This window comes from Tamandua tetradactyla, chromosome 14, assembly GCF_023851605.1.
Source record: "Tamandua tetradactyla isolate mTamTet1 chromosome 14, mTamTet1.pri, whole genome shotgun sequence".
Classification (NCBI taxonomy): domain Eukaryota; kingdom Metazoa; phylum Chordata; class Mammalia; order Pilosa; family Myrmecophagidae; genus Tamandua; species Tamandua tetradactyla.
The window spans coordinates 78,156,106-78,181,855 of NC_135340.1; the positions used below are offsets into that span (position 1 = coordinate 78,156,106).

The 25,750-nt window shown below is 34.3% G+C and overlaps 1 protein-coding gene across 2 annotated transcripts in view; it reads right to left on the reverse strand.

Annotated features, from left to right (window-relative positions):
• The window catches only part of VPS13C (vacuolar protein sorting 13 homolog C), a 227,916-nt gene that overhangs the window by 156,138 nt on the left and 46,028 nt on the right, over positions 1 to 25,750 (reverse strand). For both annotated transcript variants that reach the window (XM_077128091.1, XM_077128092.1), the window contains exons 8-16: positions 24,132 to 24,191; positions 23,551 to 23,631; positions 21,957 to 22,014; positions 19,981 to 20,108; positions 18,297 to 18,403; positions 17,588 to 17,759; positions 16,695 to 16,757; positions 5,431 to 5,557; positions 4,604 to 4,698 (exon numbers count right to left, since the gene is read on the reverse strand). In XM_077128091.1, the coding sequence (XP_076984206.1) occupies positions 4,604 to 4,698; positions 5,431 to 5,557; positions 16,695 to 16,757; positions 17,588 to 17,759; positions 18,297 to 18,403; positions 19,981 to 20,108; positions 21,957 to 22,014; positions 23,551 to 23,631; positions 24,132 to 24,191 (891 nt within the window). The remainder of the gene's footprint in view (positions 1 to 4,603; positions 4,699 to 5,430; positions 5,558 to 16,694; positions 16,758 to 17,587; positions 17,760 to 18,296; positions 18,404 to 19,980; positions 20,109 to 21,956; positions 22,015 to 23,550; positions 23,632 to 24,131; positions 24,192 to 25,750) is intronic.

Consider the following 25,750-nt stretch of genomic DNA (forward strand, 5'->3'; position numbering starts at 1 on the left):
TCAGACCCATTCTGATTTGATTAGGCCATACCTTAACTTAAGTAATCTCATCAAAATGTCCTATTTACATGAGTTCACACACACAGGAATGAATTAAGATTAAGAACATATTTTTCTAAAGCACACAACTCCAAACCACCACAGTCATATCTCTGGACATGCCCCCCAAAAGACATGTTCTTCCTACATACAAAATAGATTCATCCCATCATAACATCCCAAACGCCTCAAGACATTTTAGATCAACACTAAGTACAAAGTCTCACCAAAATCAGTTATGGATATGGTCCATCCTAGAGCAAAATTCCTCTGACTAATGTACCTATGAAATCTAGAAAACAAGTTCTCTTCTTTTAATATATAATGGAGGAACAAGCATAGGATAAGCATTCCCATTCCAGAAGGGAGAAATTGAAAGGAAAACAGAAGTCATGGGTACCAAACAAAATCCAAAACTCAGCAGGGCAAACTCCACTGGATGCCAAGGCTTAGAGTCAAATACGGATAGATGGTTTGTTGTCCTTCAGGCCTAATGAAGCAGCAGCCCCAGGTCTTTCGAGTGCTTATGCACAAGCCATACTCTCCCCTAACATACTGGTGTGTCCCCACCCTCTCTGAGGATTGGAATAGAACCAGGCTCTCCATAAATGCTGGATCACAGGTCCAATCCACTCCAAGTAGTGGGATGGCAGCCAGGCTCTCCATGCACATTCTCCATGAAAACCATCTCAGAGCACTGGGGTGACAAAACTCTCCCTGAACAATGGGGCACAAGGCCCACCTCCTCCTAGCACAAGGGCAAATGGCTTGACTCTTCAAGAGTGGGGGCAGACCTGCCCTTTCCATCCAAGTGGGTGGACCCACTCCCTTAGCTGGAGGAGAGCTCTTCGGTTCAGTCCTCAGTTTCAATGTTCTCCCCTTGAAGTCCTTCTTCCTTCAATCCATTTCTTCTCTGCCCTTTCAGTCCAGACTAGCAGTGGTTCTGCTCATATAAATTTTGCAAAAACCTTGTCAGCTTCACTTGTAGTTCACAGGGGTCCAAATCATCAGGCAACAGCACTTCCCACAGATCATTCCTGGATAACTGAATTCCAATACTGACATTGAAATGGCTGACTGGATCCATGTTCAGCCACACCTTCTATAGGAAAGGGTTGTTCAGGTAAACCCTCATATGGTGAACTGTCCTCTGGAGACTCATTTCCTGAAAGCTCAAGGAGATCCCTGATAAGCCGCTTCTGCCCTAGTCTCAGAGCACATTACCTGAATAGACAGATAATTTTTCAAACCACCAGTTTTCTGGTTTCTTTGTGCCTAAGTTCAGTTCTCAGTTTATCCTTATCTTCATGCATTTTAGGAGAATCCAGGCTGCACCTTCCACATTTAGCTTAGAAACCTCCTCAGCTAAATATACAAGTTCAACACTTGCAAGTTCCATGTTCAAGTCAACTTTAGAACACCATTTTACCAAGTTCTCTGCCACTTTAAAACAAGTATCATCTTTCTTCCTTCCAAAAACACATTTATGGGTGGGCCACGGTGGTGCAGCAGGCAGGGTTACTGCCTACCATGCCAGAGACCCAGATTTGATTCCTGGTGCCTGCCCATGCAAAAAAAAACACACATTTATGATTTCCTTCTAAGGCCTCATGGGAGTACCATTAGTATCCGTATTTCTAACAACAGTCCCTTCAAAGTGAGTTAGGCTTTTTCTATCAAGTCTCTTCCAGCTTCTACCCATCATCCAATTCCAAAGCTGTCTCCACATTTTTAGGTAGTTATCACAACAGCATCCTACCTTTCAGTATTAAAAACTGTTTCCCAGATGCTAAAACAAATATCTGTTGGTTTAAAAACAGGAATGTATTGGCTCTTGGTTTCAGAGTACAGAAGGCTTGCTTCCTCCCAGGGTTGGAATCTTCTGGCTAGGCAGTAATTTTTGGGGTTGCTTGAGTTTTCTGTCACAGGGCAATGTACACAGCAGCATATTTTCCTTTATCATCCAGGTTCCACTGACTTCCAGCTTCTGGCTCCCTGTAGATTCTTTGTGGCTTTTTTAATAAAACCTCCAGTAATAGGATTCAGACCCATCCTGATTGGGTTGGGCCATGCTAAGATAACCTCATCAAAAGGTCCTATTTACAATGAGTTCACAACCACAAGAAGAGATTAAGAACATGCTTTCCTGGGGTACATAACTCCAAGCGACCAAAGATGCTCAACATCATTAATCATGAAGAAAATGTAAACAAAAAGCACAGTGGACAACTGGAAATTCACATGCAAAAAAATGAATGTGGATCCCTATGTCTCACCATACACAAAATTTAATTTCAAATGAACCAAAGATCTAAACATAAGTGCTGATAATATGAAACTCCTACAAGAAAACATAGGGAAATATCTTCAGGACTTGTGGGAGGCAATGTATTTTTAGATTTTACACCAAAAGCAGAAGCAACAAAAGAAAAAAATAGGTAAATGGCACTTCACCAAGATTAAAAACCTTTATGCACAAAGAGTAAATTAGCAAGAGAGTGAAAAGACAACGTATGAATGGGAGAAAATATTTGAAAACCATGTATCTGATAAGGATTTAATATCCAGAATATATAAAGAACTCATACAACTTAACAAAAAAAGACAGACAACCCAATTAAAAATTGGACCAAGGATGTGAATAGACATTTCTCCAAAGATGATACTCAGATGACCAATAAGTATATCAAAAGATGCTAGTTATTAACCATTAGAGAAATTCAAACTAAAAGTACAGTGAATACCACTTCACACTCACTAGGATGGCTATTACTTAAAAAACTGAAAATAGTGTCAGTAAGGTTGCATAGAAACAGAACTCTCACACATTGTTCATGGGAACGTTAAATGGTGCAGCCACTGTGGGAAACAGCTTGACAGTTTCTCAGAAAATTAAACATAGAATTATCATAAAACCCAGCAATCCCACTCCAAGGTATATACCCAAAAGAATTGAAAGCAAGGATTCAGACAGATATTTGTACACAAATGTACACAGCAGTATCATTCACAACAGCCAGAGTTGGAAGTAACAGATAGATGAATAAACAAAATGTGATGTATCAATTCACTGAAATATTATTCAGCTATAAAAGAAGTGAAGTGCTGGTGCATGCCACAACTATGGGTGACCTTTGAAGACATCATGTTGAGTGAAATAAGCCAGACACAAAAGGACAAATACTGTATGCATTTTCTCATATGAAATACTTAGAATAAGTAAATTCATAAAGAAAGCAGGGTGGCAGGATGGGGGAAATGGGGAATTATTGCTAAATGAGTATGAGTTTTGGTCTAGGATGATAAAAATAGCATAGAAATAGATAGCGGTGAAAGTTTCACAGTAGTACCAATTTACTTAATGTCAAAGATTTGTCCACTTAAAATGGTTAAAATGATTTTTATGTGTATATTTTACTACAATTAAAAATAAATAATTTTTTTAAAAACATAGTTGGAATATATCATTATTAAAAAGTCACTTTACAAGAGGATATTAAAAAGGCCAATAAACAATAAAATGATATAATTAAATAAAATGAAAAAAAGCAGAACCTTATCAGTCATCTAGGAAACGCACATTAAAATCACAATTAAATACCACTACACACCCACCAGAGTGATTAAAATTAAAAAGATTATAATGCCAAGTACTGGCAAGGATGTGAGGCAGTGAGAATTCTCACATACTCCTGATGGAAAAGTACAATCATATTGCAAAACTATACAGCAGACTCCATTAAAGTGAAATATCTTATATCCCAGCAATTTCACTCTTAAATATATTATGAACAGAAATTTTTACTTATGCACACTAAAACATATTTGAAAGAAGTTCATAGCAGCATTATTCACACAAAAAAAGCCCACAAATAAAAGACTGAATAAATTATGGTATCTTTAATTTACTGAATTCTACATGGCAATGAAAATAAGCAAAATACATCTAGTACAACAATAATAGATCTCACAAGGCCAGGCACAAAAGAATATAGACTTTATGAGTCAATTTATTGAAAGTTTAAAAAATAGATGAAGCATAATTACAGTGTTTATGCTCAAACTCAAAAGAAAGTCAAAGAAATGATTACCATAAAAATCAGGATAATGGTTACCTTTTAGAAGCAATGACTGAGAGGGAGTGGGGGTTCCTAGGGTGGTGAAAATATTCTACTACTTACCCTTGACAGTAATTACTTAGGTGTCCTCTTTCTGATAAATGAAATCAGTAGCATATTTTTTTATAGATGAATTTTATTTCTTAATAAAAAAAGGTTTTAAAAAAGATTAAAAGGTTTAACGATTCTATTTAACTCTATAATAAATATTTTATCAGGTGATTCTTACATTCTTTAAAACAATGAAGTCTAAAGTCTTTTTAATAAGAGAATTTTCATTGGTAAGGTCTGACTAGAAGCATTTAATAATTAGTAAAATAAGTAAACTAGAAACAGATGATAAACTAACCTTATTAATTACTTAAAAATCAGTAACTTGTTTAAACCAATTCAAAATAATTGAGTAAAATGAAACAAAATTTCTCTTAGACCTCTTAAATAATTACCTCCTTGGGTAAGGTGAGACTGTGGGTGCTCTCACTATAACCAATAGCAGTGAAAAGTTTGGCTTTTTCCTCGGGGGTCATAAGGTCATCAATAGCTACAAAGAAAAGACCAGATATTTTAAGAAACCAAATGCTTCAGCAACTTTAGAGATAAAATCAAAAAAGCAAGCCAAACTAATAAGTGTCCTAAAATCTAAAACAGAAGTAACTAAATAATTATATCCAGTGTACTACTTTGACTAGTTTACACAAACATCCTATATTTAAGAAAAGGCAGAGAGACACCATTAAGGAAATTCAGGTACCATGTTAGTGTTTTAATGTTTCCTAAGTATTTAAAAAACATAAGTATAACGTGTAATTAGATATCCATGTAAAAAAGTAACAATAAGGAAAGTTAAATATTGAAACCTCTCAAGTCAAACTTCTTAAATTTCATGCAAATAGTTGTTCTAAAAAAAAATATCAAAGTTTTATTTTAGTTACATAAAGAGAGAACTGTTCTAGCCTGATATGTTTACTTTAGAAAGTTAAATAAAATTATAAAATTACACAGCTTGTATGTTTAGTTAGGTAACCCAGTCAACTCTATAATTTACCTTTTATTTTGAAAGTTTTTTTGTTTTTGTGGGGTTTTTTGGGGGGGGATACATGGTCTGGGAATCAAACCCGGTTCTCCCGCATGAAAGGTGGGCGTTCTAACCACTTAACTACTCATGTGCCCTATTTCAAAAGTATTTTGAATAATATCCAACAAATTGGGCAAGATATAATTTATATAGTTTTATCATATCAGCGTATAATATATTATTTAATTTGGAACTTACTTTCAGGAATCAAAGATTCTTCATCTTTTTTCTTAGATTCCTTCTTACTCCAAAACCCACCAAACCAGCCTCCACGTTTCTCGCCTGTATCAGACTTTTTCCTTAATTTTTGTCCAGATCGAATCACCTAAAAAAATTTTTGAATTAATTAATGAGTAAGTACATTTTTCTTCATATTCAGATGTAGCCAAGTAAGAGAAAAAATTTTTAACATTACATCAGATTTAAAACAGTCAGAGAAAAGCAAGTTCCTTCTTAACTGATGCTCAACGTCTGATTAATATGATCTCACTTAACTTCCTACAACCTGAACCCTACTGATAGCATTTGGATGAGGCTGCACTGAGGTAGCAATATACTTAAGGTCTCAAGTGAAATTTTCCTGAGTAATGTGTCTTCCAAATTTTTAAGTTAAGGAGACACTAGGACAGCTGGTTTATAAAACAAAAAGTTCCCTGAAAGGAAGATGCTACCACACTCAAAAAGTATTAGTTTAAAAGAATTCATACTGAGAATTTATGTACATTGCTAGGTTGTTAGCTATAGATCTGGGGGTTGGGATGGCAGATGAGAACATAGAAATAAAAACAGATAGTCTTCAAAAAACTCATTTTACCCTTTTTCTCAACAATTCCTGACTTGATTTCTATTGCCCCTTCTCTTTGATAATGATAAAATACAGAAAAATAATCAAAAAACAGAAAAGGGAGTGTTCAAGAGAAAAGAATAATTTATATGCTATATTCTCATTCCTTGAATAACTAAATTTTAGTTATTTTCCCACTTAAAGTTTCAAACATTTTACACTGGTTGTGAACTAGAAACATATTACAAGCTCCTTTGTGTAACAAAAAGTAAAATAATCCAAAAGAGAAATAAAAAGAAAAAGCTGAATTTCATAGTAGAAAAAATAGGTTTGATAATAAAATTACTCAGTTTAAGCTAAGTTAATTAAGCCCTCTTTAACAACTAGATATTAAATAAACAATAAGGAAATAGGTATCCATCTGTATGCAAAGCTATTAAAAAGTCCCACTTATATCTCAGCTATAAACAATTTTTGTCAAGCTTATCAATCCATTTGCAGCAGTTAGAAATAGAATGAGTAAAACATATATGATCTCTCATTAGTTTGTATTCTACATGAAAATACATTTGACTTGTTTATGACCCTGGCATTAGAAGATTAGTATACTCTCCTGTTTTTCACGACAAGCAGAACTTAAGTTATTTAACCTCTCAATGCCTCAATTTCCTGATGTAATATGAAGATAATAGTATCTTCCTCAGAACTGACAGTGTCCAACAAATTATATCATAAAAATGTCAGTTACTATTATCATTCTTATCCTTAAACTTTCTACTTTAAAATTTCATGATACAAAATTTGGACAAAAGCAAATCAGCTCTTAATCAACAATATTTTGAGATAATTTCAGACTTAAGCACAATATCGCTAATCCAAGTGCTTACTGTGGGGTATCTTTTAAATGGAACTAGTACCATCATGTTCTATAATTTCAAAAGCTGTAAGTGTTGAAATATTAATGAGAAGGGCAAATGACCTAAGCATCAAAATAAGAAATAAAAATTAAAACTTGAAAGTGGTTTCAAAAATTTCAAGTGCAGCATTTGCATACAGGCTACATAGTTTCAACAGCAATTATGCATTCTTAAGACAAAGAAATCATGTAACCTGTGAAAAGTGCTCTGTCTTTACCAAAAGTAGTCAGGAAAGAGACTTAGTAACTTACTGGCAATTCAGGAGGAGATTATGATAGTGTTTGAGAATGTAAAGATTAAGAATTGAGAAAATGTTTTACACATTCAAACCCTGCCTGAAAATGTACATTGAAAGTGAATAACAAATCAGCTACTATGGACACAACAGGTCAGTGGTAATTCAATGCTGGCTGCAAATAAGAATCATTAGGAAGCTTTATATAAATGTGTCTTGATATATATGCTCTATGTCTCTTGATGTCCAAGCCCCACCACATCAATTAAATGAATTTTTGGTGGTCTCCAGGCATCAGCAATTTTTTAAAAACCCTCAATTTTTAAATTGAGTGATTCTATTATGGAGCCAGGGTTCAGAACCACTGAGTTAAGTATGAAAGAATTTCTTCTAGCAACTGCAAAGATCATCAAGTTGGGAGTTTAAGTGCCTCAACGCTGTCACAACGTTGATGAAACTGAGCTATTTTGGAGAAGACACCCAATAAAAGTATATCATCTGGGTTTTTAAGAAGTTAAGTTTGAATTTAGTATCAGTGTCTTTAGAGAAAATGCAACCAAAGAGGTTTAAATGCAAGTTTATACCTACCTCTTTTAGACACCGGGACTTAAACAAATGAATAGACTTTTGTAAATCTAAATACAGTCCAGGACCATCTATAAACCACTTTAATATTTTATTAAAATTTTTTAAACCAAAGTAATAATTTTAAAACAACCCATTTAAAAATTGGACAAGAAAAAGGTTAATTAAAAGCGGTAGGCTCTTGCGGCATCCTGGCTGGCCAATTCCCATCCATCGCTGGTCAATAGTGAGGCAGCCCACACTTCCAGTGCCGATCCCTGGTCCCAGTTCTATGGGACTGGGAGATCTATGTCTGGCCCAATTTGTCTGGTAGCAGTCTGAGGAATCTGCCATCCCAGAACTTACCCTACATATAGAAAGCAGTTCACAGACATCTCCTAGGGAAACCTGTGGGAGAGCTGTAAAGTTATGCCAACTGGACAAGGGATTACTGGCTATAGGACAAACAGTGCAGTGCCAAGGACCATAAGAAAGGAGCCTCTTTTTAGGAATGATGAGACATTTGTATCCAAGCAAACAAGGGAATTCCTAGCACAACATGTACACGCCAAGAGACATGCACAGAAAGGACCAGGGAGGCACAGACAGTTTAGCCTGGGGGTATTCTTCAAAGTCTTTGTTTGGATAAGCCTGAAGAAGAGCACTTGCACAGGTCAATCATCGAAGACTAGGAAAGAGCAGGCCACGGTGGCTCAGCAGGCAAGAATGCTTGCCTGCCATGCCAGAGGACCAGGGTTCAATTCCCGGTGCCTGCCCGTGTTAAAAAAAAAAAAAAAAAAAACTGGGTTGCCCTCTAATGCAACCCTTTTAATAGGGCGGGCCACGGTAGCTCAGCAGGTAAGAATGCTTGCCTGCCATGCCCGAGGACCGGAGTTCGATTTCTGGTGCCTGTCCATGTAATAATAAATAAATAAATTAATTAATTAATTAAAAAAGACTAGGAAAGGTGTTTTCTTTTGTCCTTATTATTTTGTTGCTATTGTAGTTGTTAGCTCCTGGTACTCAAGGAAAACTCTCTGGCATAACACTAGCTGGATGCAACCTTAAAGAACAGGTACCCCAGAGACAACACATTAAAATACAAAAATGTCCAGGTTTCAACAAAATATTTCAAAACATACAAGGAAACAGGAATTAACAGCTCAGGAAAAGGAGAAATTAAAGCATAAGAAACCATCAATGAGGAAGACCAGACCTGAGACATCATAGCCAGAAAACTTTTTTCAAATGTTCCTAAATATGCTCAAAGAACTAAGGAAAAACATCGACAAAGAACTAAAGGAAACTGGGAAAGGTGAAAGTTTTGCAATGAAAGGTGGTGAGGATACAGTGACACAGTGAATGTGATTACTCCTCCTGACTACTATGCTTGGCAGTGGCTAAGATGGGAAAGTTTATTAGATGTATATATGCTTCCACAACAAAAAATAGCAAATAAAGAGACAACGACAATTAAAGACAATACATGACTGTAGTAGTTAGGTTCAGGTATCAACTTGGCCAGATGATGGTGCCCAGTTATTCTACTGCTGTGGACTAAAATCATCAACATTTGAAATTCATCTATGGCTGATTACATCTGCTAAGGGGGGGTGCCTTCCACAATGAGTGACTTTTAATCTAATTAGCTGGAAGTATAAAAAAGAAAGAAAGAGCTCAGCAGCTCAGATCCAGACATCTGGAGATGCAGAAAGGAACTGCCCAGGGGAAAGCCCTTTGAACCCAGAAGCTGGGAGGGAAGGTCAGCAGATGTCGCCATGTGCCTTCCCATGTGCATGTGACAGAGAAAGTCATAGGAAACATAGGAAAGCAAGCTGGGTTCCCTCCCAAGAACTGTAAATTTGTAACTAAATAAGTCCCGTTTATAAAAGCCAGTCCATTTCTGGTATATTGCATTACAGCAGCATTAGCAAACTAAAACAATGACCCAACACAAGATCTAACAAGGAAGGAGAGAAGGTTCAAAAATACATTATAGGAAAAATGAAAAAAAAAAATGGTACATGGACAGTAAGCTTTATATCAATGTTAAAGTTCTTGGAATTGATACTGCACTTAGGGTGGATATATAAGTGAATAATCTTGTTCTTAGAAAATGCACATTGCAGTATTAAGAACTCAAGGAAAATGCTGTATACAACCTACACTCAAGTGTTCAGAAAATGGACAAACAGATAAATGGACTTATAAACTGATGGATAGATAGAATGATATGACAAATGTGACAAACTTGTGAATCTAGGTAACTCGGGGATAGGGATATGCCAAAGCTCTCCATGTGGGCTTTATATTATTTTTCTAACTGTCGTGTAACTTTGAAAACATTTCCAAATAAAGTGGAAAATTGAAAGAAAAAATGGGCAAAAGACTCGAATACCTTTCTCCAAAGAAGATATACAAATGGACAATAATCACATGAAAAGCTGCTCAACATCATGGTCATAGGGAAATGCAAACCAAAACCACAATGAAATACCACTTCACACCCACTTTAATTTCCATTATGTTGGCATGGATGCAGAGAAACAGGAACTCTCGTTCACTATCATGGGAAAGTAAAGCAGTGCCACTGCTGTGGAAAACTGTTTGGCGATCCCTCAAAAAGTTAAACTTAAAATTACCTTATGATCCATCAACTGCACTTCTACTCATAATTCCCAAATTATTCTAGGTATGTACCCAAAAGAAATGAAAGTGGGGACTCAAACAGATACTCGTACATCAATGTTAATAGCAGCATTATGCTTTAACAGCCAAAAGGTGGAAACCACCCAGTGTCCATCAACAGTAAATGGATAAATAAAATGGAATATTGCTCAGCTATAAAAAGGTATAAAGTTCTGCTATCTGGGAGGATTAACAGTCACCCATTTCAAAACTTATTATAAAGCCACTGTGGTCAAAAGAGCATGGTACTGACACAAAGATGAGTATTGACCAATGGAAGTGAATTAGAGCACAGAAATAGACCACCAAATCTATGGTCAACTAACTGATCTTCGACAAGGCCAGCAAACCCACTGAACTAGGACAAAATAGTTTTTTCAATAAATGGGCATGGAAGAACTGAGTATCAATAGCCAGAAGAATGAAAAAGGGTCCTTACTTTACACCCCATACAAAAATTAACTTAAAATGGATCAAACACCTATATATAAGAACCCATACCATAAAACTCCTAGAAGAAAATGTAGGAAATGTCTACAAAACCTAGTAATAGGAGATAGCTTCCTAAATCTAACACCCAAAGCACAACCAACAAAAAATAAAGGGGAACTCCTCAAAATCAAATGCTTTTGTGCCTCAAAAGACTTTGTCAAAAAGGTGAAGAGGCAGCCAACTCAATGGGAAAAAATATTTGGAAATCACACATCAGTTAAAGGTTTGATATTTTGTATACATAAACAAATTATACATTTCAAAAACAAAAGAACCAACCCAATTATAAAATGGGCTAAAGATATGAAAGACATTTTTCTGAAGAGCAAATACAGATGACTAAAAAGCACATGAAGAGATGCTCATTCTCATTAGCTATAAGGAAAATGCAGATCAGGACATTGTTACAATGAGATACCACCTCACACCTATAATATACCCAAAAGAGCTGAAAGCAGTGACACAAGAGACATTTGAACACCAATGTTCATAGCAGCATTATTCACAATTGCCAGAAGATGGAAACAATCCAAATGCCCATCAACAGAGGAGTGGATTAAAAAAGTGTGGTATATACATACATGGAATATTACGCAGCAGTAAGAAGAAATGACATTCTGAACCACATGACAACATGGATGAGCCTTGAGGACACAATGCTGAGTGAAACAAGCCAGACGACAAAAAGACAGATACTGTATGATTCCACTTTTATGACCACGGTAATGGTAAAAATCAGAGGCTTATACTACAGAATATAGGGGACCTAGAGATACACAGAAGCTAGAGATGGGTGGACAGTTAGCAAATGAGGTTGAACTTAATTGTAAGGAAATAGATAGAAGTGAAGGCAGTTCACTAGTGGGTCTATAAGTAATATTACCAAATTGAAGATGAACATGATTGAAATGAGCTATATAGACTCATGTGTCCCACTGATTAACATTACAAATATAAATAAGTTCCTGCATGAACTACTGCAAAGGTATGAATCTTGTACAAAGAGTATATAATTTGGGGGTATAGAAGGGAAAGTGCTATTGCATGCTATAGGCTGTCTTCAACAGGAAAACATCAATAGTACCCCCTGCAATACCAGGGATTCATAATGGGGGGAGGGACAAGAGTTAGGGGGAGATTTGGATTTTCTATTTGCTGAGAGTGTGTTTTGGTTACCTTTCTCTTGGGAACAATGAAACTATCTGAAATCGAGAGTATTGATGGACCGTTGACTTTGGACATTACATATGAGGCCCAGTAGATGGGCCACCTGGCTGAAAGATGCATTGACTGAAAAGACTGGCAAACAATGGTGAACACATATGATCAAATATTGTGTTGCTAAAACAAGGAACGAAGTTATAAGGCATGCAACGATGTGAATGAACCTGTGAGACATTTGGTGAGGCAAAATAAGCCAAGCAGAAAAGAGCAAATATTGTTATGATCTCATTTAGAAAATACTTAAAACTGGAGCCTAGAATGCAAGCTCTTATAACATTTCATTTAGTCTGGAGTGGTAACTGCTATTTCTGGATTTTGAGAGGCTGTTTTATATATGCATAGCCTGGTATTCAGAGGTAAGAATGAGGCCAACCAGGTCAGGATTAAGGTAATTCAGAATACAGAGATAAGGAAGACACCGTCTGTATTTTAGAACGTCACCTACTCTTTGAAACCAAAGGAAGAGTTTTATTATATCCAGAACTTAAATTTTCTGTAGCACATAATCTAACTCAACCTGTCTGGATAGATCATTTAAACAATCCAAATACAGGGAGCCCAGAATAAGAATGAGAGCCTTTAATCCTGCATAGCTTAATGCAATGCCTAAATACATCCCAGAGTATATTAAGCAGATAATCAAAAAGTATTGGCAAAATCCCTTGAGGGATGGGAGAAAAAATAAGGAACTATTAAACTTCACCACAGGGAAACCCGATACTGTTTCAAACATTAGGAACATGCCAAACAATAAGCCAAACCCTTGATCTTGAGGGCTGCTCTTGTGAAGCTTATGTATATAGCACAGAAGCTTACTCTACCTATAGATATGCCCAAAGGTCACCTCTAGAGGACCTCTTTTGTTGCTCAGATGTAGCCTCTCTTTCTCTAAGCCCAACTCTGCAAGTGAAACCATTGCTATGTGGGACATGACATCCAGGGGTGAAAGTTTCCCTGGCAGTGTAGGAGATAACTCCCAGAGATGAACCTGGCCCTGGCACAGTGGGATCAACAATGACATCCTGAACAAAAAGGGGAAAAGAAATGCAACAAATAAGGTATCAGTGGCTGACAGAGTTCAAATAGAGTCGAGAGGCTACTCTGGAGGTCACTCTTATGGAAGCTTCAGTTAGATATTGCTACCGACCATAACTTGACAAACCCCAGTCTAAACCATTTCTGCCAATCCTAAAGAATACCTAGGGCATTAAATAAGAGTCAAAAAGGTTTCGTCCACTAGGGTAACTTTCCAGAAGCCTACAAACTCCAGATGGGCTCCTTCCTGGTCCAGATAAGTCCTGAAATGCAGAGGAGCTAGCCTCTCCAGAACATCAACTACCTCCCAGTCCCCCTATCCCATATTATCAACAGCCCCTTCCATAAAGTTAGAATGGGCATAGGCCAAATATCCCTAAAAAGTAGGAGGAAAAGCAAAGGTGATGGTGGAGTTATACAGAGAAGGCAGGGTTTAACAAATGAGTATGAGTGCTGAATCATTATACTGATTATTTCTTTTCATCTTCAGTACCTTACAGCAGCTAGAAGTTAAAACTAAAATCACGGAACTATAACCCATCTCGAACTCTGCTATCTGTTCTACAACTAATTGCTGCAATGTACCTAGAAATCTGTTTTTCTGTACACATGCTATTTTCCATAACATGGGAAAGAGAGAAAGAGTATAACACAGAAGGTAGGATTTAACAAATGAGTATGACTGTTGAATCATTATATTGATATTTATTTTGGTCTCCAGTGTCTTGAAGCGGCTAGAAGAAAAAACAAAAAATCATGGAATTGTAACTCATGCCAAACTTTAAAATCTGTTCTATAACTACTTGTTAGACTGTGCTTGGAAATTTATTCCTTTTTTGTATATGTGTTATTTTTTCATAAAAAAGAAAGAAAAAAAGTTGATTGTGGTGATAAAAAAAAAATATTTAAGCCTTCTAGCCTCCTATATTCTGGAACAGCTAGAAGGAAAAATCTGAGATGATGGTATATAGTCCATGACAAACTCTGGGAGATGTCCTATAACAACTTGTTGAAAAGTTTTATGAAAACTGTTGCTTTTTATTTCGTAGCTTTGTGTATATGTTATATTATAATAAAAAAGTTAAAAAATAAAAAGATTAAAAAAAAGAGTGAATATTATCCAAGGACTTGCACTCTATTCTGGATATTTAGTGAGTTTCTGCTTGTACATGGGACAGTTGAGTATTTTCAGGCAAAAAAAAAAATGCTTTCTATTTAGAGATAAAGTATGGTTTAAGGTACTGTGTATAGCTGCTAAGCTGACAAGGGGTAGATTGTGATGGTTGCATTCATGTGTCAGCTTGGCCAGGTGATGATGCCCAGTTGTCTGGTCAAGCAGGCACTGGCCTATCTGCTGCCATGAGAACATTTTGTGGATTTAAATCATGAGCACATGGGTTGCATTCACAGCTGATTACACCTGCAGTGGCTAAGGGGAACACCTTCTGCTTAATCTAATCACCTGAAGACTTTTATAGGAAAATTCAGAAGAGAAAATCTCTCTCTCTCTCTCTCTCTCTCTCTCCCCCCCACCCCCTCCACTGCAGGGGGTTTTGTGAGGACCTTCATAGAGGCTGGCAGCTCACTGCCCTACAGATTTTGGACTCTGCCATCCCCATGGTTGTGAGATACTTTTATAAATCCCACATTTATAGATATCTCCAGTTCGTTGCTTCCCTGAGAACCCCAAATAATACAATGACTATGACTATTATTCAGAGTAACTCTTACCCTTGATTTAGCCCCTGCAGGAGATGGTAAGGACCCTACAAACAGGGCTACCAATGTCTTACCCATCTCTTTGTTCCCCTGGCACACTGTAGACCTGGAAAATATTTGATGAAGAAAATATATGCACATATGTATGTGTTTAAAATAATAATAATAACAATAATTGGGACCTAACTGAATGAAGAATTATCATAACAAAGCCATTTTCAGAAAAGAGAAGAAGCCCTGTTAGCAGTAACTTACAATGATTTATATTGAGTTTGTTTCAGTGAGTAATTTTTTTAAATGTGTAGATATAAAATTTCTCTGAGTTAGATGTACAAATTCTACTGCTGTTTGATAATAGAAACCTTTGATTTATCTCTGCTTCTAGGAATGAATTTTCTTTTACAAAATTAAAGTGGACCCTATTTTAGGACAAATTTATTTGGATTTAAGATAAATAAAAGGTCTAGCAATTAAAAAAAATAAAAATAATAATAAATAAAAAGATATAAAAGTGAAAACAACATGTTGAGTAAAATAAGCCAGACATAAAAGGAGAGTTATTACATGATTTCACTTATATGAAATAACTACAATATGCACTGTGAGACACAGAAAGCTGATCTTTACCAGATATAGGTTAACAGACACAGCAGAGTGGCGGAGGGAATGGGGACTCAAAACTTAATGGATGTAGAACTTCTTTGGGTGTGACAGGAAAGTTATGGTAATGGATGGTTGTAATGGTAGCACAACATTTTGACTGTAATTAATACCAATGAATTGAGTGCTTGAAAGTTGTTAAAATGGAAAATGTTATTTTTTATATATGTTACCACAAATTTTTTAAAAAGTTATGGTATAGGTGTTATTAGAGCCCATTTTACAGAGAAGAAAACTAAGAGAGAGATGAAATACATAGCTCAAGGTTACACAACCTGTAGGTAGCAATGCCGGGATTAAAAACCAGACCATCTGATTCCTGCAGTCTGCTAGTACAATAGGCATTCAATGAGTACTTGCTAAATAAATGAATGAATTAGTGCATATAACTTAACTCTATTTAGAAACATAACTATGTCTGGAGATTTATAACCAGAAAAAGAACCAAAAGGGCATACAGTAAGGTATCTTAGTTGTTACTTTCAGTGTATATAATAATGAGTGCTTCCATTTTTTTATTTCTATATCTTATTTTCTACAATAGGTTGCATTACTTACAGCTTATATTTTTAATTATCAAAAAAATTATGTTACAGATTAATAGAAATGACATGGACCAATATACACAAGATACCAAGGCAGGTAAATAAGCACTTAACAAGCATTATAAACAGACTGATTTCAATTTTGAAAAGAAAGAAAAGAAAAAAAGAGAGGAAGATGGGGAGAAATGAAAAGAGGATAGAAAGAAAGAAAAAAGGAAAGGGAAACTAAGAGAAAAAGGGGATAAATAAGTAGGAGGAAAAAACATGCACTGGTAAAAACCTGAAAGTCTATTTGCCAAATGCTAACAGTAGCACTCTAAGTTGCTAGGATTATGGATTTCATTAACTTTCTTTTAGGGGTTTTGTGAAATTTTTGTTAAAAATTTTTAAAGTTTTATTCTCTCTTTATGTTAGTGGCTTTTTCCCGGTATTCGTTTGTTTTCTCCTGAGGCTGAATTAGTAACGAAAACTCAACCTCAGTTCCCACTTGGGTAAATCTCAGCAACTTTCTAAAATATGAAACTTGGATTTCTTGATCTTAGGTTTAACAGTGGTATTAACATATGCAAATTACAAAATCAGCTAATAAAAATGATTACCTCAACTTTTGCTTGTTGCCTTGCTAAAATTATGTTAAAAACATCAAGGTTCTTTTCCAAGTCCTATAAAACAAAGACACATTTATAAACGAAGGAAATGATAATTAGATGGAAAAAATGTTTTACTTTCATGATTTCTATGTATATCTACTCCATTAATAGTACTTGTGATCTAGTGAAAATGTAAGTAAAAATTTGAACATACACTGGCTTTGTTTTTACAATACATTAAATAAATTTTTATTTAATTTTTGTAATGTTACATTTTTGTTTTTAAAATACATTAAATAAATTTTCCAAGAAAGCAAATCCTCATTAGAGTATGAAATTATTAATTCTTCTGTAAGACCATTATCATTCACAACCTGCCACATGTGTATAGGCAAGCAAGAATATCTGGGAAATGGATTTGTTCAGACGATATCAAGTAAATATATATACAGCATGAGTTATTCTATCTATTAAAAGGAGGTAAATAATAAATAAGAGTCCTTTCATCTCAAGAAGTAAAAACTGCTTTTTATAAATGATATTTTGAACCCACTACTACATATAAATATGGGACTGCTACTAATAAAGATACATCAAGCTAATAATAAAAACTAACTTGAATAGCTCTGTTTTGATTTTCTAAATATTATTATGAAAACTAGATATATTCCCCCAAACAGTTTATGATAATCTTATTTTATCTAATACTAGGAGAGGAAAAAAGCTGTTTAATAAAGACAGAAAAATTGGGGTCTTTTTTTAAAAAGAACATTTTTGTTTTTCTAAAATTATATTTTTGTTCAAACTAAACAGAAAAATTTCCATTAAAATAAATATCTCAAGAATTACTATTAAAGGATAATTAAATAAATAATCGCTTTCACAAAATATGCAAGATATACCTGAATTTGTTTCTGTATTTCTTCCGAGACCTTAATCTGGGTTAGCTTGTTTTTATAGGTATTTTTATAACTCTTAACCAACTGTCTGTGCTTTTTTATATTACTCCACGACCACATTTGTGTATATCTTCTTATATGAACTTCAAGGACAGAATCAATTGCATATTTCCACCTGCAAATAAAATTTTGTTAATAAATACTTGAAAATAGAGGCTTAAAAAAGGCAGGATAATTAGGAAGAAAAGAACATTAAGATTTTAGTTCTACAACAACAATTTCTTTTGTTTTTATTAATGTTCTTCCTATAAGAGTTCAGTAATAACATTTCAACTCTGACTTAAACAAACTGAGATTTAAGGAAACCATTCCAGGATGAGAGTATGTATGAAAATTATAAAGGCACAAAATGCCATTTTGTGGAAAATTAACAGTATTCTCATAAGACTATAATATTCAGTATATGTGGGTGCCTAACAGGAAATATGACTTTAAAAATGTTAACATACTTGAATGCTCAGTTAAAAATATGGGACTAATCTAGGAGCAAAAGTACAAGAGGTTGTGTTTATACAAGAGTGACATGAAACATACAAAAAGGCTCTCTTTTCTATTAAAAAAAAATAGCTCCATTACATGGCTAAAAAGGTTCTTAACACTCAGATATGATTATATGTTTCTCAGAAAACATAAAAAGCAAATTCCAACTTACCACTGACGACTATTGGTATGAAGTGGCAAATAAGGCTTAAATTTCCTGTAAGGGGCATTTCTAAACATATAATCCAATGACTCCAAAAGGTCAATCATACTTAGGTACTATCAAAATAAAAAACAAAAAAACTATTCATTATAATTTACACACATGAACAAATATCAAATTTTATTCTATTTTTCAGTCTAGTAAGACTCCAAATTCCCTGACCAAAAACTATCATTATTGCCTTATAACACAATAATATACTATATTTCATTAAATTGAAGACACCATCAATTATAAGTCGGAATATTACTTTTTGGTTTCACTACAAAAGAAACAAGTGCTGCCAATTAAATTGTCACATCACCAATAATAATATACATTCTATTTTCAGATATGAAATGAATGTCTAATTCAAAAAAAAAACAAAATATGATACTATAGGGCGGGCCACGATGGCTCAGCAGGCAGAGTTCTTGCCTGCCATGCCGGAGACCCAGGTTCGATTCCTGGTGCCTGCCCATGTAAAAAAAAATATGATACTATAACTGCTGTCCTAACATGGAATATGTTTCTAATAAAATTACATATTTTTCCTCTGGATCATCACTGTATCACTAGCTATCTATGAACTGATTTTCAAATTGCTCCAGAAAATTACTGCTTAAATAAAGATAAAGCTATTTAAGCACTCATCTTACCACCAACACAGCAACTCTGCAGATATGATAAACAACAAAATGGAGGAAAACTCACACAATAAACACACAAAGCTAACATGACTGTAGATAACAGAAAGAAAGGGTCAAGTGTAGTTTCTCCTTCTCTCCAATTTTTCTTAATGCAATTCTCCCTAAGGATTCCCATATACCTATTCAGTACTTGAAATGTGGTTAGTCTGAACTTAAAGTTAAGTATAAAATACAGCACAGATTTCAAACATTTGCCTGTTGGAACGATACTATTTTAGATATGTTAGATTAAATAAAATGTCAAAGTTTACTTCACCTTTCATTTTCATTTTCTAATGTAGCTACTAGAAAATTTAAAATTACATACAGAACTCAAATTATATTTTTACTGGACAGTACTGAGTTGGAAGCTCATTTCAATTAGCCAAATGTCCTGCCATACTTTCACTTCCATCTCTCCCGTCCACCACTCAAACTCCCTGGAGATATAACCAAGCTTGAGAAGTGAATGGAGAAAAAAAGCTGCCAACAGACACTTTCTAACAATTAAGGAAATAATATTTAATGTAAAAGTGTGTGCAATTTAAAAGTGAGGAGAGGGTGGGCCACGGTGGCTTAGCAGGCAGACTTCTTGCCTGCCATGCCAGAGACCTGGGTTCAATTCCCGGTGGCTGCCCATGCAAAAAGAAAAATGAGGAGAGAAAAGCACATTAAAATTCTCTGTCAATAATTGGGAATCAAATGGAAATAGAATCATTCACTACAGTTTGATAAAAGTCTCCAAACATTAAGGAAAAGATCAGACAAAATGAAATAGGCTATTTCTTAAATTTGAAGCTTTCCTTTAAAACAAATTTTTTTTAATTTCTTTTAAATTCAAATCCCTGCATAAAGAACCAAAAGAAACACCAGAGCACTGAAGGAGAAGGGAAAACCTTCTCTAAAGGCAAAGGCAGCCAAGATTCACTGCTAATCAAAGACAGAAATGTCCTTCTGGATCTTACCTGAGGCTTGGTCAGTTCAACGGCAATATTTTGTACTTCTATGTTCCAATCAAGTTTGGGTGTTTTGAGTTCTGTTTCTGCATAAGGATTCATGTAGAGTTTTGCAGAGGCTGATATGGGCTGGAAAACTTACATCAGATGGGAAGACATAAGATATATTTATATGCTTTTACATATGGACAATTGTAAATAATTATGAAACACTGTTTTTCTGAAAATAAGAAAAATTATCAAAAATACACATATCAAAATCATTACCAAAAAACATTCATGCATCTATTTAGCTGCATAAAAAATGGTAAAGCTCACTGGTTAAAGTGAAAAGCTCCAGGAAGAAAACTGGAGTCCTATACTTCTAAATAAAAAATGTACAAAATAAATACAATCTATTCTTGGTTATTTACATAACTGTATAAAATTAGGCTTTTTTTCCCTGCTACAAGGAAGGAAGTAGAATTTGATTCATTTCTGTTTCAATCACTGGCATAATTTAGCAACAGATTCATGAATAAAATTCATATTACCCAGAAAAAAACATTGCTTACCACTTTATGATTTTCAAAGTAAGTTATTACATATATAAAATCTTAAAATTAACTAAAGAAAATATTGTTGAGGTTGAGAGATAGTATGAAAAGGTATATTGTGGCAAATGATAGGAAAAAATAATTTGGTAAGTTTTAGCAGCGAATAATGTTAAGTTATATAAATTATGATGACATGATATTTACAATTCTCATAAGATTGCACAGAAATTTTAAAAGACTTACACAAGTTATTTGCAAGTGAAAAATGCCTACGGATGAAACTGTAGATTTTTCTGAACTAATTCTTTCAACCAATAAAACTAAATGTTTTCAAAACCCGGCAGTATTTAAAAACTTTGTCATCATAAGATACATAGGAATATAAATATATGAGAAAGTGCACACAACAAACCAGGGGTAATTAGCTATAAGAGAATACCAAGGAAACAATAGTGACCCAGCATAACATGGAATGCATGAAAGCCGAGAATGATCATAAAGGTACACATTATAAAGAAATAAACAGCTTCTTTACAATGAACAAGAATGGAGAAAACAAGTGGGATAAATAAATAAACCAGCAGCTTTGTTAAAGAGCTATTTAAAAAGTAAATCAAGATATAAAGGTGAGTCTGCCATAGAAAATCTCATTTAAGAAATATCTAAAGTGTAAGAGGTTGTCTGAAATTGAGAACCTTGCAGATCTGCCAGCTCTGATTCTGAAGGCCTCTAAGTGAATAATTTGAAGAAATTAGTTTCCAAGAATACTAGGAACAATCAGTATGTCTCCTCACAAGTAGAGAAGAAAAGGCCAACTAAACTAAAGGAGTTGTGACAACAGAAGCTTCTTGTCTTGCTTCTTGTATCAACAGTTGTGGATTCCTTTTAACAGAGGTTATCTTGAAGACAAATCTTGCCTCAGGCTTTAAATGAACTAAGGTGACTTGGAACAGCAGAATAAAACTCAACATGTGGAATACTGTAAATAAAACTTTACTGACTTTAAAAAAAAAAAAAAAGAAATATCTAAAGTGGTCAGTTGGTCAGTTTTTCCTAATATTGCAACAGTGACATGCCAGGAGTGACCTGAATACCAAGAGTTCAGAGATTTAGTTGTTAAAAAAGAAACTAAATACTAAAACAAAGATGATAATAATAAGGTAAGAAGAAAACACGGAGGTCAAGGGAGGTTAGCTGCTGGAAATGAACCAAGCCACATTACCTTTCTCACTCTCCAGCAGTGCACATATTATGATCTAGTCCTCAATGATTAGTTAAAATCTAAACATGCTGTAGCATAAAACTGAAGCATAAAATTAATTATTTCCCCTTTCTCTTTGTCATAGTAACTTTATCAAAATAAGTATATTAAAATAAAATATTTAATTCTATGCTTTCTATAGCATGAAATTAACTTTACTCATTATAATTAATTTATACGTTACTTACAGTATTGATGCTTTGGGGACATATTACTACTTGTAAGAATTTCACTTTTCAGCTGATCCTAAACAGGAAATTGAATTAAATAAGAATGGAAAAGAAAATGCACATGTATTCAACCAGGGGGTAAATATGGTTTTTAAATCTGTATCTGTACTTTCCTCTTTGAAATTAGCAGTCCAATAAGAAAAGCACATTGAACAATATTTTCAGGTACATTTGTTTAACATAAAAAATATAAGTACAGTGCACTGGTAATTCAGTAGTAGAATGCTCGCCTTCCATGCGGGAGACCTAGGATAGGTTCCCAGACCATGCACCCCCCCAAAAAATTTATAGATATATATTTTTAATATATATATTTATATATATATATATATTATGAAATATATATTTATATTACATATTTTTAATCACATATATAGAAACATTATAACATTGTGTTCCTCATATAAAAATATACTAACATATTAACATGAAGATATATGAATCAGGATACAACACTTTTCAGGCAATAGCAAACTATTTGTTATAGTATCTGAGAAATGAGAGAGAACCTTGAAATTAATTCAGTCCAAAAGATTCAACTGTTCTTCCTTTCTCCTCTAAGTAAATAAATCTAAGATTGTCTTAGCACATTGGAGTTTTGAATTAATCTTTCTCTATTTAGGAAATCATAACCATGAATACTTAGAACCTTTGCAAAGATCTATTCTTTAGATCTGAAAGGCATCAACCCTTTCTTTACAATACTTTTAAGTTAATCATTATCATATGAAATATACAATATAACAAGAATGCCATCAAAATGAGTGAAAAAAATATATATAATTAATTTGAATCTAATAGTATAGCATCTTTTCTCACTGTCTAGTGAGTGATCCCACAAAGACCCTCAAAAACAAAAGTGCTTACACCAATGTTCTTAGCAACATTATTCACAATAGACAAAGGTAGAAGTAATCAAGTGCCTATCAACGAATGAATAAACGAAATGCGGTATATACACAAACAATGGAATATTAGCCATAAAAAGAAATGAAGTTCTGATAAATACTACAGCATGGATGAACCCTGAAGATATCATGTTGAGTGAAACAAGCCAGACACAACAGGGCAGATACTGTAGGATTTCACTTACGTGAAATTAACTAGAACATGCAAATTCATAGAGACAGATAGAAAGGGCACAGGTTATCAGGGGCTGGGACATGGGTGGAAGTATAGGTGTAGGGGAAATGAGGGACTCAGTACTTAATGGGTACAGCGTTTCCATTTGGGGTGATGAAAAAATTTCAGTAACAGATGATGGTGATGGTAAGACACATTTTAAATGTAATTAGTACCCCTGAACTGTATCCTTGAAAGTAGTCAAAATAGGAAATTCTGTTTTATATGTTACCACAATACAAAAAGGTGAACAATAAAATGCTTTTTTAAAGACATAATAGATTTTTTTAAAATGTGTCTCACACTTCTGATTTAGCAACATACAAGTTAAAAAGATGACTTACAATCTGTCCCTAAGGACCTGTTACATTAAACAAATTAATGAAGTATATAACTGGATCTTCCATATACACACTAAAATTAAAATTACCAAGATCTGTCCCCTTGCTCCCTGGTAAGACACAATGCAGTTTACATTCCAGTAAGCGCTGAGACTGTCAAGTCGTATAAGCTAAAAAAGAAAAATGAAAAGGATGACATTGAAATTATGAATCAATATTAAACGATTATTCTCATGATCACTACTCTACAGTAATCCAACTGCCATTTCAAACTTCTAAAGGAAAAAATAATATAAAAATGGGGCAAATATATTCATATTTATCATACAATTTATTAAGTCTATCTTTTGCTAAATGTGTTTAACTCAGTACTTTAGTCACTAATCTTACTTCAATAGACAGTATTTTTTATAGTACATCTAATATCTCAATTACCCAGCGCTCCATAAAATACCATTTGGGAAATACTGATTTTATCCAGTTTCTTCATTTGACAGGTGAGAAGCCTAAATCTCAGAAAGGATAAGTGATTAAAGAACGTCAAAATTAGACCCTAGACTTTTAACTAACACTCCAATGATACGTTCTGTTCTAATGAGGTTTCTTCAAGAAAATAAATAAATATTTACACCTTGTAAACTAATAAGGAATTTTTATTACAATATAATACCTTGTATATATTTTTTTCTGCTTCATTTAATATGCACGGAGTCCAATGTTCATTTGCAGTCTGAAAAAATAATAGCAATTATAGAAACATGGTCTAAATGTCACACAATAGTGCTCTAATTTTTAAAAACTGAAGCTAAAGAAGTTAGAAAGAAAAGGGACCTCACTAATATTAACTAATATTAGTTATCTGGTTTAATTATAATATAAATATGACAAAATCAAAGAAATAATGAAAACAGAATTGAGGATGGTCTAAGTTAACTGTGTGTTCATTTATTCATTAACATAAAAGACTTGTTAAGCTATTGTGAATCAGAACTGTGACAAGATCTGGGTATGAATAAAACAGACACTCTATAATCTACTGAAGAAGACTCACATGTTTAAAAATAATAATAATAATAATGGTAAAGTAGAAAGATATCCAGAAGAGTATAAAAACCACAGCACAACCATGATTCCAGGAAAGCATGGTCAGCAATGCCAAACACTGGCATGAGATAAACTAAGATAAGCTTATTTAGTTATAAGGGGTTTTTTGATAAATTTGTTAAAAAACAGTTTCAAAGGAGTAGTAGAGTCAGAGTTCAATGGATAGGGAGTCAGTGGAAGGCAGTGAAGTAAAAACAGCAAGCATAGAAAAAATTCTCTCAGAAAGGCTGGTTGGAAAAAAGGAGGGGAAAAGCAAGGTATTAGTTAGACAGGCCTGCATAAAAGTTAAAGAGAGGCTTTTACATTTTGTTGTAAAGGAAAGACTTGAATGTATTCAAATGTTTACATGAAGAAGTTCTCAGAAAGGGAGAGAGAAAAGTTGAAGATTTAGGAAAGAAAGGGAGATGGAAGGAAGGAAGTGAGGGAGGGAGAGAGAAAGGGTGCCTTTACATAAACTATCTCATTTAATCATTAGAAAATATTAACAGGCAGACACTAGTATATCTGTGAATAAATGAGGTTTAGAGAGAAGAAGGAGACTGGCATGATAATCAGTACAATAATATATTACAGGTGCTTTAACAAAATATAATGGAGGGTGAGGCATAAAAGAGGGGGTGGTAAATTGTAAGAGGGAAGTAAAGCAGTGATCAGAAAGAAAAGGCAATCATGTAAGTAAAAACTGAGATACAATCACCAAGCAAAGAGAAGAGAGTAATGCAGGCAAAGAAAACAGTATGAAGAATCTAAGGTTCAAACAGTAGTACACACTTAGAAAACTCCACATCACTCATATGTACTATTATGCCTGTTATTAGAAAATGTGGTGTATATGGCTTTTTGTATCTTTGCTAGAAGCTCAAAGTTAAAGTTTGCTTATGACAATAAGTCTAAGTTTTCTGGAGCAATTATTTCTCTACCCTTCAGAACATACATGAGATATCTTAAATATATCTCTTTTTTAATGAAAGCTACTTTAAATTCATTTTAGAAACAGGCAGAGGATAAACAGTACATTAAACATAGCCTCTCTGACTCCTTTTCCTTTGTTTCTCCACCTCTTCTTCTTCATAGCCTCTGCTTTGTGCTTCAACTCGATGTATAATCACCACTTCTCTGTATGATGCATCATTCACTCTTAAGCTTTCCATATAGCTTTGTACTTCTTTTTCTCTGTTTCAGCCA